Here is a 17,829-nt window from a genome sequence, read left to right as displayed (position 1 = left end):
TTTCTTCTTTATATAAGGAAATGGTCATGTTTGTTGATATTTGTCAAGATGATTATTATAAAAGGGAAATTAAAAAAAAACCCACAATAACCACAAATGCCTCTTCCTTCATGAAGCATGTGGCACTTATTTTGTAACTCTCTAATGTATGCATGTAACATAATGTATCACTCCGTGTTGGCATACTGTACCCCACTAGAATGTAAGTTTCTTGAAGGCAGAAATTATGCCATTTTTAAAAAAAGTTTCATTGATGCCTTTTGCTTTGACATTATATAAATTAACAGATTACCTCTGCTCTCTAAGTGGTTTCTGGAAACAAAGTAAAAGGATTAAGTAAAGCAATATAGTGACCTCATCAGAAAGTGCCTGCAAAATTCCACATTTGGAATACCTACTCTAACCTGCTGTCATGGTAATTTAAATGGGAAGATCTTTCCCATTCATTAATAGACCCATGTGATCTACTTAAGTCACAAGGAAGTCTGAGTCCCATGAGTCTAAATCACATGGAATAGCAGCTGGCTAGCATGAGTGGTAGAGCTTGTTTGTGATTTGTTTAATGGAGTTGGTTTGTGGGAAGCCTAACAGAGGGATAAGCTTGGGAATGGTGTTGCCCTCTGCATTGTTACTGTGTATGGATTTCTTTGTTCCTATGATGGATTTGGCTTTCTGGTGTCTGAATGAATGTTTTGGTTCTGTCTTTCACGTGGAGAGTCTGTTGTATTTTGCGATTCAGAATTGTGGAGCATTAATGCTACACCTGTTTCTAATTTTTTTAAATTAACAGTAATCTATTTCCTTTTCTATTCCCCAACTAATTAAGAAAAAAGAAAAAGAAATTTCTTGTAAAAATAAGTATAGTGAAGCAAAACAAATTTCATCATTGACTATATATAAAAATACGTAGATTTCATATTTTATCCTAAAACTGTCACATCTCTGTCAAGATGTGGATTGTATCTAATTATGAATAGCCATTGTTGTGATTATAATTCTTACACCTTTGAAAGTTGTTTGGCTTTACAGTATAGTTATTGTATAAATTGTTTGCCTAGTACTGCTCCCTTCATTTTTTTCAGTTTATAAAAATATTAAAAATGTTCTTTTTAAAAATAATTTTGATATTATGGCATAAATAATTTTTCTGGTTCTGCTTACTTCATTAAGCATAAGTTCATATAAGTCGTTCTATGTCTTTCTGAAATTATCTTTCCTCATTTCTTATAGTATAATAGTACTACATCACATTCATTTATCACAATTTATTCTGTCATTCTTCAATTGATGGGCATCCTTTTAATTTCCAATTCTTTTCCACCACAAAAAAGAGCTGCCACAAACATTTTTGCATGCATAGGACTTCCTTCTATTTCTTTAATCACTATTGGTATAGACTTAGCAGTGGTATTAAAAGTGGATTAAAGTGTATGCATGGTTTAGTAACTTTTTGTGTAAAATTTCAAATTTTTTTTTCAGAATGGTTAGACCCATTTGTAAGGTCCACCAACAGTACGTCAAAGTGTCTGTTTTGCCATAGCTCCTCTACCATTTTATTCTTTTTGTAATTTTTGCCAATCTGATGGGTGTGAAATGGAATCTTGTGTTGTTTTAATTTTGTAATTTTAATTTTGAGTTGCTTTAATTAATGATTTGAACCATTTTGTGTCAAATAACTTTAGTGTCCCTGGATTTCTTTCTTTGGGAACTGCCTGTTGATATCTTTAGACCATTTATTAATAGGTGATAGCTTTTATTTTTTTGTAAATTTAAATCAGTTCTTTATATATCTTGGAAATTAGACCTTTTTCAGAGAAACTTGTAAAGATATTTCCCCTAATTGTTACCCTTTAAATCTTAGCTTTATTAGATTTGTTTGTGCAAAAGCTTTGAAATTTTATATCATCAAGATTATTTATTTTATCTTCTGTAGTCCTCTCTATCCCTTATTTGGTCATGTACTTTTCTTGTAACCGTATATCTGGTAGGTAATTTTTGCCATATTTCTCCAATTTTTTTCTGATGTGACTTTTTAGATCTATGTGACATTTGTAGCTTTTCTTGGTACAGGGTGGGGCATATTTATCTAAATCTAATTTCTTTTATACTGATGTCTGATTTTCCCAGAAGTATCTGTCAAATAATGAGTCCTCATCCCGGTAACTGGGGTCTCTGTGTTTATTGAATAGTAGGGTACTAGATACTTTTTTCCTATATGTTGTATAATCTTGTTCCACTGACTGATCACTCAGCTTTTTAAAACCAGTACCAAATCATTTTGAGAATTATTGCTTTGCAATATAATTTGAGAGATATACCCAGTAGCACCTCTTCTTTTAATTATTTCTCTTGTGATTCTTGACTTTTTTGCTTTTCATCATTTTTCCTAATTCTATAAAGTAATTCTTTGACAGTTTGATTGGTATTGCAATAAATAAATGAATTGATTTAGGTTTTATTATATTGACTCATCCTACTCATGAGCAATGTTTTATTATGTTGACTCATTCTATTCATGTTTTGTTATATTGACTCATCCTATTCATGAGCAATGAATTTTTTGAATTATTTAAGTCTGTCTTTATTTCTATAGATAGTTATTTGTATTTATGTTGATATATTTCTTGCACATATGTTTGATTGGTAAATAAGTCATATTTAACCTTTATATTCTCCATTCTTCTCCCCTTATGACCTAGAATAGGAGATGCTTAATAGATATGTATTGCTTTTGGAGTTCCCAGAAGCTCTTGGCCACAATCATCAGTCAGTAACAACTTTTAAGGAAATTACTTTTCTTTACTGTCTTATTAAGTCCCATTTGCCCACAGAACTTCTCCCAAAAGAACAAATCAAGACAGACAGATCCAGAGAATGTGATCTGATTCCCTAACTATCCTGTAAGGCATCTATAATCTGGGTAAAAAGACAATTTTAGAAGTCTACAGGACCATAAGGGAAAAGGGATCAGTTGGTTCTGGAGTCTTTTATTTTGGTATTCTTGACCTTTTAAGGTGAAATTAAGACTTGACTAGGAATAGCCCTCTGTCATGGACTGAACCTTACTCAGGCCAGTAGTATGGTAGTTTATATTTGATATTAGAATGAAATGAGACACTGATATGTCATTCAACAGTTAATAACAAAATTAGATTTACTTAGTAATAGCAGAAGAACATTCAACAGGGTATGCATTAAACAAGTTGATTAAACTGAATAAATTTCCCCTACCTGATTTGCCCATCATGGTTTGCTGGCCAAACATCAGGGCATTACTACAGATCCTAGTGACTGTTATATACTCAGGCAACATATGATGTCAACAATCTGAGTCTATAGTTCCCTAAACTAACCAAGTCCCAAAGAAGTTTTCAATACCTTTAAGTAAAAACTAGATTATCTTGCATAGGGTTGAGGGGTTAAGATATTCTCTCCACACACCCATTCTGGGTTTCTGAACCTTAATCCTTGAAATGATTTTGCAAGCCCTAATCTGTAGCCATAGCAGGAATTCCTCATGTCCACCTGCACATTCTTCACCCAAGTCAGAGCCCCAAATTATTTATTCTTTCCTAGGTTAGCCATATTATGATTGATTCCAACAAGAATCATGTGAAAGCTATAGGTCCAAGGCTGAGAGGTAGCTTGATATCACCACCCTGCCTGCTTTTGGTGTCCTATATCTATAGTCCAGTATATTTACCTGGGTTTCCTTCTGATCCATATTGTCTAGATTCTCTTTCTAGTACCCTAAACTATTGCCTGCTCTGTTGATACCTGCATGATGTGTGAAGTTTCACCTAAATACCTAGCTCTGACTCCCCATCTGTCTATCCTTTAAAAGCATCATATGACCCTACTTTAAACCAATAACCTTGTAGAACCCTTTGAGAAGCCTTCAATTGTTTCAAGTTTCGGCTCCTCAAAATGCTACTTCCTCAAAAAAAAAAAAAACCTTTCCTGTTTTTCACAGCTATTAGTGTTCTCTACTTCCTTAAATATTCCAGGAACACTTTATTTTGTTCTTCCCTTTACCCCCTTTACTCCCTAACTAATAATTATATATTTATGTGTACAAATTGCATTCTCTCACTCTCCATCCCAATGGAACTTCTAAATAGACTATACCTGGGGGCTGAGGATATTTTTTTTTTATTTATGTCCTTGTCCCCAGTGCCTTGCATGCAGTGAGTATCCAATATGATTCTTGAATTGAATTAACTGTTGATATTCCAGGCTACCTTGACTGCTGACTCCTTGGCTAGTCTTTAGGCCTAACCCAGTCATAACCTCCTGCCTTCTTCCCCAGCATCTTGACTTATTTCTCTTAGCTGTTGCTTCTTGCTGGTATCTGCCCTCTTACATTCCCAGGATCTGTCCTTGGTCCTGAGAGTTGCAAGGGGGTATTAAAACTATTCAGAAGAAAAGGAGGATAAAAACAGGCAGCACAGAAAGGAGTTTGGCAGCTCCTTGGAGGCAATTCATTTAATATTAATATATTGAACAGCATGTTTGTCAAAAGAGGAGGGTAGGTTCCAAAAGGCCAACTTACATTAAGCATTTATGGCTCTGAGCCAGTTTTGAAAGGGACAAAAGAAGAACAATTATGCCCATCATCAGGTACCATTTTGGCAATGACACCACTACTGAACTCCAGATATAGTAAGAATTCTGAAGTTTCCAGTCAATCAACATTTATTGAGCATTCACTATTCACCAGGCACTGTACTAGGTTCTGTGAATAGTCAGATAAAAAATTAAGTCTTCCCCAAGGGAACTATTGCATAATCTGCTGCAAAACCTATAAATTACAGTGGTAGCATTTTACCTACCTACTAAATGGACACCACTATGCCTCTTAGGATTGTAGAAAGACTATCACAATTACAAGCCAGCCTGGCCCACTGGCTTTTCCCTGAGCTTGCTGTTCCTAGGTATAAAGTTGATTTCTCAACTTTCTACTAATACATTCACTATACAAGCTCTTCCTAGTGATATGCCTCTGTACTGACCCCATGAGCCTTCCATGCCTGGAATATATGCCTTTTTTACCGCTGCTTTTTAGAATTCCTGGCTTCCTTCAGATTTGGCTAATGTAATAATGGGGAGTCTTCTCTCATCCCCCTAATTGTTAGTGTCTTCTTCCTCCTCAAATAATGCTATATTTCCTTAACTAGCTATGTATTGCAAACTTCTGGTAGAATGTAAACTCCTTGAAGACAAAAACTAGGTTTTTTTTGTCTTTTTAATCCTTAGCACCTAACAGAGTTCCCTGTATATAGTGAATATTTAAGGAATACCTATTGAATTGAATTCTGTTGTTAAATTACTATTTGTTAATGGCATATATTAGAGTACTCTGTGAAGTCCCTGACATCTGGGTTATTCCATGTATCAGTGAAAGGAAATGGAAACAAATTCCCCACATGTAATACTTAATAATGGTATGCATTCTTTTCTAAAAGCATCTGTGGAAGACTCATTGATACAGCATTAAACTTTGTCACATCTACTAGTCAGTCAACCAACCAGCAAGTATTTATTGAGTATGATATGCAAAGATACTATAAAGAACAGAAGAAATATAAATCAGGGTCATTGTCCTAACCATGTTAAATATAGTGAGGGGGAGTAAGAAGCAGAGGATATGAAAAATAAGATTACAGTCCCTGCCCTCAAGAGTTTATAGACTGGTAATAAGTATACAAAATAACTAGTGGGAAAAGAGTTGTAGGACAATACATGATAGTATAAAGCGCTAAATTATTCAGCAGTTTAGAAAAGGGAGAATCAGAGACAGCTGGTGATCCAGTGGATAGAGCAATGGACCTGGAGTCATCTGAAGTCTTGACTTCAAATGCAACTTCAGACACTTATTGGCTTGTGACCTTAGGCAAGTAACTCAACCTCTACTTGCTTCAGGTTCCTCAACTGTAAAAATGGGAATAATAATGGCACCTCACCGAATTTTTATAAGGGTCAAATTGATATTTGCAAAGCACTTAGCACAGTACTTGGCAGGAACTCTATAAATGCTAATTCTTCTCCCATTGTTGTCGGAAATAGGGAAGGATGTGGAAACTATCTGAGTCTTACTGGATGGGAAAACAATTTGGATGGGCAGAGGAGTGAGGTCACTCAGTAGGGAAGTCAGATCAAGACATGGAGAAAGGAGTAAATAATGGATTTACTTGGGGAGAATTCTGGTATATAAAGATCCAGATTATAGGTCTTGAAAGCCAGCCAAAAGATCTTCAACATGTCTAAAGACCTTTATGCAAAGGAAAGGCCAGAACTTTAGTAAGCATTATGAAACTTCAGGCAAATCTCATTTGAGGTAGAAGGGGGTGAGCAGAAACCCTGAAGTATAACAGCTACTATTTTTTTCTGGTAAGGTCAACTAGAGACCTTGGTCATGGGAATTGAGGAAGTTGAGAAACTTGGATGCCAGGGCATTTTAAGGAGTCAGAGAATGGGTTGAAGAAGGCAATCAGCCAGGTACTGAATGAGAGCCTAAATCAAGTTTTGCTTTGGGGCAGACAACAACAAATTCTAGAGTTCTTATGCCCCTGTTCCATTTTCTTCCATGTTTATTCAAATCATCACTAGGTCCACACTTGCATCATTTCCACTTTGGGAGGCTGGGGCTTGTACTCTCTTAGCAATGCCTCTGAGAGTCCAGGATTCCCTCCATCTTATGCTGAGGCATTAGATTAGGCTTTGTTGTAGCAACTCAGTACAGTAGTCAACTCTTTAGTTGTTAGTCAAGAACCAGCTAAGCTAAATTCAGACACACATTACCAGATTCACTGAAGGATAAAGAGTTTTTTGGGCCACAGTAACTCTCAAAGAATACCTAGTACAGAGGTTCTTAACCTAGAATCTGTGAACTTTAATACAGACAATTGTATTTCAGCATGATTATTTTTAATCCAATATGTTTTGTTCTATACATTTAGAAACATTGTTCTGAGGAGTCCATAGGCTTTACCAGACTGCCATGGGTCCGTGACACACAAAAAAGTTAAAAACCTTTATTCTAAAAATTATAGAGAGATTGGAATCAAAGTCAGTGGAGGATGTACCCTCATCAGTGAAACCATGGATCTTTCATGAATTGAATTCAATATTCCTTCTAATATGTCCATCCTCATTTCCCATTTTTCACTGACATGGTTGTAATCTTCTGTTCCTAAGTCCCAGTGCCTTACTTACAACTGACACAAATAGGCAATTCCTTTGTTAATTTATGATTTAGAGAATTGCCTGACACTGAGGAGTTAAATAACTTGCCCAGTAATTACAGAGCTTTCATTTATCAGAGGTAGGACCTGAACCCAGGTCTTCCTATCTCTGAGACCAGCTCTGTGGCAGTGAGGTCATTCTACCTCTCATGCTTTCACATGGTCCTCAAGTCATTTTAAGGTTAATACCTGTCTGATTCCATGGGAATATATATCAGAATCTATTTTATAATTGTGGAGAAAGTAGGCTACTTTTGAGAAATCATGCTACTGAATTCTGGCCCCACTAGTATCAAGGGGAAAAAAATACAATTTGTTGAAGATAGACGATGCTTTAAACAGCTAAAAATTTTTATTAATTATAATAAAGGTAGAGAATTGCATGTTTTAATGGCAGATATATCCTGAATATGAAATAACTTCTATTTATAAAATTAAAATGTTTGATTCAAGTAATGACACCATTCCAATGATTCCTAGTTCGCTTCATACAGAGATTTCTAAAATCATCCTCTTCATTTATATCTATAATTTGATTCTGCATAAAATTCTGGCAATAGGGTAGCCTTCACTTCTGAGAGAAAAGAAATTCCATCGCAATTATTCTTTCAAGAGGATCATTGGGTGGTGATTGTAGGTGTGCTTCTAGATAAGATCATGCAGGGCATCTGATGGAGCTGGAGGTACATTATTCTGGCTCTCTTTCCTTTGGCTTTCTTTACCTTTGAACAGAAGAAGAGGAATATACTGTAATATGCTCCTTCACACAGAAAATGCTGAGCCCCATCGTCTGCCACTGAGAAAGTTAATCAAAGCAAATCAATCAGAGAGATAAAAATAGCTGCTTTCTTCTCTTTCTAATGGGGAAATTATTAATTGTTAATAATTATAAATTATTAAGAGGAAAATCCTCTGAATTGCATATTTTCTTTTTTAATAAAACTTATAAGAATAATAATCAACATTTATATAGCTCTTACTCTGTGCCAGGCATCATGCTAAGCACTTTACAAATATTAATTCATTTTATCTTCACAACCTTGGGAGGTGCCATTATTATCCCCATTCTTTTACAGATGAGGAAACTGAGGCAAACTAAGGTTAAATAACTTGCTTTGTCTTACTTTAAATCACCTCCCAAAAGACTTCTGTGCTTTGGTGCTCACTTTCTTTGCAAACTTACAAAGAGTGAAGGAGACATGAAATTTATATGGCACCCAGGTCACCTTCCTGGCATCAGTGTCCAGCCCATAATGTCTGACTGCAAGCAATCCATTACCTGAGAATGCTCAAGCAAAGCCTTAGTGATGGCCTTACTTCCTGGTGGCAGACGCTGAAGCTTCTTTTTTTCCACTGGTCTTCAACAAAACCACTTCCCCTTTGTAGGGGAGTCGCTCCACAGGAGTAGGTATGCAAGTCTGGAAGAGAACGTTGCATTTTTCTTTTTTCACATTTCATTTTTCGTGTGTGTGTGTGTGTGTGTGTGTGTGTGTGTGTGTGTGTGTGTGTATGTGTGTGTGTGTGTGTGTGTGTGTGTGTGTGTGAATGTGGAAGGGAGCAGCAATGTTTCTTAGCTTGCCTTCTTTTAAAAGTAGATGCAAGTCTCATAAGGAAATTGTGGGAAGTCTAGTTCCCAAGTAATGAATGCAGTTGTGGAAAGAAAATCACACTTGGATTCAGGAGATCGGAATTCAAATCCTGGTTCTGACTTACTGACTGGGTAACCAGGGCAAGTCTAATTTCTCTAAGCCTGTTTTCTTATCTGTAAACTGAACATAACACTTTGGCTACCGATTTCAAAAGGTTGTGAAGAAAAAAATTTGAAGATCTTTTACTATAAAAATGAGACAAAATAGTCTTTACTTCAAGTTTGGGGACAAGCAGGAATCCTTGAGAGATCTCACTACAGTACTGCCTCCTCAGACCTTTCGCAGAAACTTTCTTTCTGGATAAGGGAGCTCTGACTTGACAAATTTTCTGCCGATGCTCTTCTCAGCCAGACAAAGATGATTCCCTTGAACATCGTGCCCTATAATACTTCTTTTTTTCCTTTTTTTGGGGGGGAGGGCATTGGGAGGGGGGGTAAGTGATTTGCCCAGAATCACAGAGTTGGTAAGTATCTGAGGTTGGATTTGAACTCAGGTCCTCCTGACTCCAGGGTCAAGTACTCTATCCACCAAACCACCTGACTACCCCATGCTTCTTTCCACTGAAGCTTTTCTATCCCTATTCCCTTCTGCCTGAAGCTCCTGCAATAGCTCTCTATGCTCATTAGGCTATTGCCTAATATTAAAACCCATTCCAACGTCAGGAATTTTTGTTGTGTTTTGTTGAGTTGAATTGAATACAGCTCAGCTAGTACTTGATAATAGTGCCATTTTTTTTTTAGTGTCTCAAAATTTACTTCTGGCCAATAGATGGTGCAGGGCATAGAGTGCTATACTTGGCATTAGGAAGACCTAAATTAAAACCCTGCCTCTGATATTTATCATTTGTGTTACTGTGGGCACTTTATTTAACCTTCCTTGGCCTCAGTTTGCTCATTTGTAAAATGAAGATAGTAATAGCACCTGACTCACAGGGTTTTTCTGAGGATAAAATGAGATAAATGTAAAGTGCTGTGCAAAACATTAATTTAAGTTTTAAAAGCTTAAAATTGCACTAAGACTTTGAGACACCCTGGATAAGTTCTGGCAATGACAATGATGTTCAATGGCACCATTTGTTGGCAATCTTGAAGGGATGCTAGTTTTGCTCTATTTCTCTAATGTCAATGCTAATCTTCTCCCTTTCCCTTCCCCCTTCTATGGGCCAAGCAGCTTGAGTTAGCTGTGGCATCTATATCTCAACTAAAAGAGAAACCTGGCACAAGCACCTGGTACAGGCTGACTAAACTTGTAATTCTGTTCTAAATAAATAATAGCTCTTTGCACAGGTGTACAGATGTGCATCCCCTACTCTCACAGCTAAAACTTCATACTGGCCACATATGAAATGTTTATGGAAAAAGTCCCAATAAGACCCAGGGCAAAAAACAACAGAGAGTCTTATTCCAATCTCAAATCATGGGAGCTTTGACCTCTGTTTCTGACCAACCTGGGCTGATTCACTCCTCCTTAAGCAATGATCTTAATGTCCAAACTTAGTGTGTATTCCTGATTGGTTTAGCCCACCTATAGCTCAAAACTTCCAAACTCAAGCAATCTACCAATTTTACTTTCCCAATAGCAGGGATTACAGGCATGTGCCATCAGCCCAGCTATCATATAGTTTTAAAAATTAAATTATAGTTTTCTAAAGGTGAAAACAAATGCCTAATTCTAACATTGTGTACTATCTCTCCACGATGGGTTGAAAGCATTTGAATGATCTAAGATTGTATCCTGGAGAGCTGTCTAGGATATGTAGAGGTTAAGTGACTTGTCCAGGATCATATAACTGATAAGGGTCAGAAGCAGGTTTGAACCCAGGTCTTCTTGACTCTAAACTCAATACTCTACCCATTACGCCATACTGCCTTTAAGATTTGAAAATGGAATTACATTAAAAAGTCTTTATGTAAGAAAAATTCGCAATTCTAGTATAGGTGTGATTATAGTTGATATGTTTTTAGCATTTCCTTCTATATTTTTATTTATTTCTTAAATTAAATTTCATTTTTTTCAATTAATAAAGGTCTTATTATTCTCCCACTCCCTTACTGAAAAAGAGAGAAAAAGAAAAACCCTTTGAGCAAATATATATTATTCTGTTACTAATATAAACAAAAACAATCTACACACAGATGTATCTTTAGCATGAGAAGTGATTTTAGAGATCTAGTTCAACCCTTTCATTTGACAAAAAAAGAAACTGAGGTCCCCTGTGGAATAAAAGTGCCTTGTCCAAGGTCACACGTACAAAAAGCCACAGAACTGGTATTTGAGCTCTCTGATTCTAATTCCCGTGTTCTTTTTATCTACCACATGACCCTTTGGATATTACCATCAAACAAGCTTTTTAGGATGCCGTAGAACTAAGTGGCACACTGGATAGAGTGCAAGGCCTGGAGTTAGTAAGACCCAAATTCAAATCTGGCCTCAGATACTTACTAGCTGAGTGACCCTGGGCAAGTCATTTAACCCTGCTTGCCTCAGTTTCCTCATTTGTAAAATGAGTTAGAGAAGGAAATGGCAAACCATTCCAGTATCTTTGCCAAGTAAATACTGAATGAGGTTATGACTGAACCACAACAATGAATTTTGCTAGGAAAAGAAGGCAAACTCATTGGCTTCTCATCTATAGACTCAAGATTTATCATGTCCATCTACATCTTTCCCAGATCTGTATCTCTGCCTAGAACCTCTTCTTCTACCACAGCCCCCTATTGCCAACTGTCCACTGGACGAAGTTTTCACTTAGAAGTCCCACTACTACTTCAGACTTAAGCAAAACTGAACTCATCATCTTCCTCCTTATACCTGCCTCAAACCTTGATTTCCATTGATGGCAGCACCATCCTCCCAGTCTTCTTTTCATCTCACTCTATACCTTCAATCAATTGTCAAATCCTGTTGGTTCTTTCTGAGCAGTATCTCTCACATCTGTCCTCTTCTCTCTATTCAGACTTTATCTACTCGAATTCAGGTCCTCATCTTTTCCTACTTTCACTATTGTAATAACCTACTTTTTCTTCTTGAGTCCATCTCTCTCTACTCTATCCTTAATATTCAAGTAAACTTCCTAATGCACTATTTTGATCCTGTTATTTTTTTTTACTCAAAAACCTTCAGTGGTTCCTCATTGTCTGATCCTGTCATTCAAGGCCCTCTACAGTAGGGCTTCAATCTACCTTTCCAGACTTTTCCCATTATCATTCCCCTTTATGTACTTTGCAGTGTAACCAATACCTCTTTGTCAATCTGCATATTAACCATCTCTTTTTTTTGGTCTTGCCTTCTCCATTCTTCATGTTCTTATCTATATCATTTTCCATGCTTTGAATGGAGTCCACCTCCAAACTCCATCTGTTGAAATTTATCCCTTTCTCCAAGGTCTAATTTCAGTGTCATCTTCTCAGTGAGGCCTTTGATGACCTCTTCAGGTGAAAATGATCTAGCTCTCAGCTCCCTGAAATGTCTCAAAGTGCTTTGGTCCTCTTGCATCTTTTTTCCTTTCTCTATAAAGAGTATTTGTATATACCCAAAGAGTATATACCCAAATATGGGTATTTGTGTACTTTCAGTGAATTATAATCTCCTTGAGAGTAGATTCCATGTCATATCTATCTTTTTACCCATAATCTTTTACAAACAGTAGGCATTTAATAAATGATTAATGAAAGAAAGATCACATTCTAAATGAAAATCTATGCACTAATAAATAAAATATGATAAGTTAATGAAAAATAAAAATTCACAGCAGGCCTATGTTCCAACATATTTGCATCATCAAGATAAAAAGCACTTTGATGTATAAGACATAATTGTTTAAGAAATTCTTAATTTCTGGAGCCTATGATTTCAAAAGACTGTGGATTTTATGTTAGATTATTCTCATATGTGAGAAAGACCATGAAAATTGACAAATTATTTTGAATTTTGATCTCAGTAATGACATGTATTATGCTGCAATATAACATAGTATGTATGAATCATTTGGTTAACCAATTATTTCAAGTTAGCAGAGTCTGGATGAAGTAAATACACTGTATTTGGACTCCAGCTTGCTCTCCCCACACCCTACCCAACATATATTAAATAAATATGATCAATCAATTTGATATTTATTGATAAATATGACCAATTAATTCTCTGATATTTTCATTTGCTAATAATAAATTTTAAGATTTCTTCTCAAATCAATAAGGAGGACATCTGAATTACAGATATGGGAGAGAGAAAATAACATTAATGCTTGATAGATATCTCTATATTAAGGAATCATTCACTTAATACAAAAGCCAGTGTCCAGAAGCATAATATGTTAGGTAAGAAATATTATCTGGTGAGAGAGAATTTATAAAGTGCTTATGAACAATGAAGTCATCAGTGTACTAAATCCATTTTGAACACGTCAATATTGTGGAGGTGACCCCCAGTTCTCTGAGGCTCTTCAAGTAAAGTAAAAGCTATAGTCGGTTTCACCAAGCTCTGATTATGGATCTAGTGATGACTATCTATTTTTTTTATCTAAGGACCAGCCCAGCCATATTCATAGAATCCCTATCAAGATGAAATTATTGACCATAGCAACTCATGAGCACCAGCTACTACATGACTTGTGTAGGACGAGAGAATGCCCATGCCAACAAAATTGTACATCTTTGAAGTACTGAATGAATGATTGGCCTAATGGATGAATGAGTAGTCTGTACTAGTGGGCCTTGTATACACAACAGATTCTCTTTTGAAAGGCCTGAATTTTTATTGAGCAAATCCTTTGAAATGTACCGGAAATTACTCTTTGAAAATACAGTAATATCTAGAATTTATATAGAATTTCAAAGTTTGCTAAACATTTTCACAAATGTGGATCTCTTTTTATCTTCACAACAACATTGGGAGGTAGATGGGCTATTTCCCCATTTTACAGACGAGAACTTGAGGAGGACAGGTTAAATGATGCACCAGGGTCATACAGGTAAATAAGTGTCTGAAACTGGATCTAAGTCAGGTCTTCCTGACTCCAGGTCCAACACTCTAACCAATGAGCCACTGAACTTTCTGTAGTAATAGTTACCATTTATATGTTGCTTTGAGGTTTATAAGCACTTTATAAATATTATCTCATGTTTTCATCACAACTTGGGAGGTAGGTGCTATGATTATACTCATTTTACAGATGAGGAGACTGAGGTAGAAAGATGCTAAATAACTTGCCTGAGGTCACACAGCTAGTAAATGTCTGAGACTTACTCAGAATTGAATTCTGTTCTTCCTAACTCCAAGGCCAGCATACCATCCATTGTACCACCTAACTGCCTAAAGCATTTCAAAACATGTGATTCCACTGCTGTGAAACAGAACAGTCTCTAATGATTTCATTAGATGAGCTATCATGAACAAAACTTCCCTCGTCTGGAGGTCAACCTTCTGTTGGTAGGGCTTTCCAAACTTAGCTTGGCTGTCCCTCCAATACAGACTACCAACTTTGAGAGGCCAGGATTACTTCCATAGCATCACAAGGCAAGGCAGGTAGACCTTAGTATCAGGTGGCAAAAGAAATAATCACCTCCACTCTATGTAGTTTATAAATCCAGATTTTAAAAATAATATATTGGTCTTACTAGTAAGGCAAAAAAATGTTTTCTGTCGACAGGCAGCTCTTGAAATATTTATGATGAATAAAATATAAGTTTTGCTTGTCCACTTTCAGATCCTACATCAAGTAATGACTAGATTTAGATTTTTTTAAAGTTAAGGCAAATTACTATTTAATTAATAAACTCATCAGATCACAATCTATACATGAATTTTTATTTTTTATACCAGTATAATACTGGCATATAACCTTTGATTTTTGTTATAGTTTCATCCAGCAAAAAGGCTCATTCCTGGAAACAATCCATAAGAGATAAACCTTCTTTGGAAACATTTGTCCTATCTAGCCAGACATAGAAATCAATTTTGGAAAATGCATTACTTTATTATTCAGATCTGCCAGAATAAAAACCATTCCTCAATTGATAAACAGTAAGGGGTATGAATAGGCAGTTCACTAAGGAAGAAATAAAAAATAATCAATAATTCTATGAAAAATGCTCGAAATGATTAGAGAAATGCAAATAAAGTAAGTGAAGTTTCACCTCATATTCATCAGAGTAGCAGAGTTGACAAGACTAGGAAAATCAGAGGGATGGCAAGAGGAGCAAGAAGTTATATATTGGTACTGCTAGTAGAGTTGTGAACTGATGCAGCCATTCTGAAGAGTACATTAGAACTCCATCCAAAAAGTCCCTAAACTATATCTTTTGACCAGTGATAGCACTATTAGGCTTATCCTTAAGAGGGATTATAGCAAGAAGAAAAGGATTCATATATATATATATATATATATACATATATAATATGTATGACAGCTCTTTTCATAATGGCAAAGATCTGGAAGCGAAGGGGGTGTCCATGGTTTGGGAAATATCTGAACAAGTTATCATGTAAGAAATAATATTGTGCCATAAGAAATGATGAAAAAGATGAGTGCGGTGAAACCTAGGAAGAGTTGATGCAGAGTGAAGTGAGCAGAACCAGGAGGGCAATTTATATAATAATTATACATATAATATCTAAATATATAACAATTTATGTAATAATACATAATAATAACAACACTGTAAAAAACACTTCAAAAGACTTCAGCACTCTGATCAGCGCAATGACCAATCAAGATTTCAGATGACTAATCAAATGTGCTTTCTGCCTTCTGACAAAAACATAATGGATTCATGGCTCAGAATGACACGTATTTTGGAACATGGCCAACAGGGTATTTTATTTTATTTTTCTTGGTAGAAAGGTTTTGCTTTTCTCTCTCTTTTTAAAAAAACAACATATAAAGAAAGAGCTGGGAGAGAGAGACTGGATTTTTATTAATTGAAAAAATTTATAAATTTATAAAATAAAATAAAATAAATTTAAATTTAAAAAATATATCACATTAAAAGAGAAAAGGTCATCTATCTAACAATGGTCCTTCCTTATGAATATTTAGGTTTCAATACAATTATGAACATACTTCCAAGTACAACATTTGGTTTCATTCTTGGCCCAGTGGATGTACTCTCTAGAATGAACTTAGGACTTGCCACACTCTGTCCCAGATATGTCCCAGGCCTAGAATTCACCCACTAAAAGTACTTTCCATTCCTGTGATCTCTTCTTCTGGTTGAGTGGTTTCTCCCAGAATGTACATTCATGGAGGGAAAATCAGGCAATCTGTGCTTTTATTCCCTTCTAGCCTGCATTCCGGACTTTCTCGACCATGCCTCTGACTACAACCATCCTCCCCCTTCCTGAAATCTTTCCAGCTTCCTTTTATATGTTTTCTTTTCACATTAGAACACAGGGTCCTTGGGGGCAGAGTCTGTCTTTTGCTTATATTTATATTCCTAGGGCTTAGTACAGTGCCTGGCACATAGTAAGCAAAGGTTTATTGACTGACTGACTGATACAATGAAATTCAAAGGGACAGAATTGAGAGAAATTCAAAAGTTGGTGGGTTTTATAGTGGTAGTCTATTCTGTATAGATTCTCCAATACTCACTTGATCTCTTTGCTTGATTCGTTTGTAAACATATTCAGCAAACGGTTTCCGAGGAATATATTTTCCATCTCCTGCACTGACATTAAAAACTCCAGCTTCATATACCACCTTGCCTCTTGAAATAGTCACAAGGGGTACTCCATGACACACCATTCCCTCAAATATATTGAAGTTAACAGCTTGGTGATGAGTTTTGGCAGAAATAGTCCTGTATTAACAATGAAGAATAACATGTACTATCATTCATAATTATCCTATTAGGAAGATTCGCTTGACTGTTTTTTAAATGGAAAAGTAACATGGGGGGAATTCGCTGGATTATTTGTTGAAAGGCGACTGTTAGGTCAAAACAAAATGTACCAAAAAAAGAAAGAAAAAAGTAATGAATAGACTTCCATTATTTTTGAAAAGAAATCACTAGCTCATTAGTCTTTTTCTGAGTGGAACATAAAATACTCAAAAAGAATGACTTAGGAGAAAACTTAGGAACTCTATTAAACCAAAGCTTTGTCACATTCTGAGAAGAGACTACAAGAATTGAATATGACATTAATATTTCACCACAAAGTAATTAGGCTTCCTAAGAGCATGAAATCAAATAGCCAACTGTTTCCATTTATTAAGGCAAGGGGAAAATTGTCCTTTGGGTTTCAATGTCTATTTTTAGAATCCTGTCTAAAAAAGTTGTATTTTTAAAGAATAACTTATTTTGGAAGTTTGCTCTTTCCAGAGAAGAAACTCAGGGAAAAAATATAAGCCCTTAGTGGGCAAATCCAGAATTTCTTGCATATTCTGTATGGTATTCAGAAATTACTGCCACTATTTTTGACATAGAAGACCAAACGTGTTTTTGGGTTTCTTTGGACAAATCATTTTTGTCGCAAGAACTTTTTAGGGTCATTCCCTAACTTTCACACCCAACTAATCCAAGGCTTCGGGCTTAAAAAGTGAGAGCAAAAGATATCTGAACACTATTCAAATAGAGCTTTGAAATTACGTACTACATAAAAAAGGCATGAGATTAAAGCAAAAGGGAATTCATGAAATCCCAGCATGCAACAAACATGCCTTACAATTGTCCTATAGACTTCGAGTACATTATAACAATGGAGCTATGTTATAGTACATCATAACAATGAAGTAATTTTTCAGGAGCCCCTCTTTACACTAGTTCTGGTTGTTTGAGGTCCCTGTTTGTATGTATATGGATGACTAATGAGTCAAGGTTGCGTATCTGTAAAACCCTACTGGGTAAGAAGTGGTAATAAAATAGGAGCCTATCAATTGTGGTTTGGCTAAACAAAATGTGGTACATGAATATGAATATTACCATACCATAAGGAAC

At 35.8% G+C, this 17,829-nt stretch overlaps 1 protein-coding gene across 4 annotated transcripts in view; it reads right to left on the bottom strand.

Annotated features, from left to right (window-relative positions):
• Positions 1-7,577: 7,577 nt before the first annotated feature.
• DPYS (dihydropyrimidinase) overlaps positions 7,578-17,829 on the bottom strand; it is a 105,288-nt gene continuing 95,036 nt past the window's right edge. Inside the window, exons 8-10 of one of the 4 annotated variants that reach the window (XM_072603302.1) lie at positions 16,485-16,692; positions 8,524-8,662; positions 7,876-7,966 (exon numbers count right to left, since the gene is read on the bottom strand). In XM_072603302.1, coding sequence (XP_072459403.1) covers positions 8,558-8,662; positions 16,485-16,692 — 313 coding nt within the window. In that variant the 3' untranslated portion in view covers positions 7,876-7,966; positions 8,524-8,557. Of the gene's footprint in view, positions 7,967-8,519; positions 8,663-16,484; positions 16,693-17,829 lie in introns of those variants that run through there. The other 3 variants (XR_011965803.1, XM_072603301.1, XM_072603300.1) reach the window with 3 other exon arrangements.

This window comes from Notamacropus eugenii, chromosome 4 (assembly GCF_028372415.1).
Source record: "Notamacropus eugenii isolate mMacEug1 chromosome 4, mMacEug1.pri_v2, whole genome shotgun sequence".
NCBI lineage: Eukaryota > Metazoa > Chordata > Mammalia > Diprotodontia > Macropodidae > Notamacropus > Notamacropus eugenii.
Note: the sequence above shows the minus strand (reverse complement) of the source record. Positions and strands in the feature narration are given on the sequence as shown.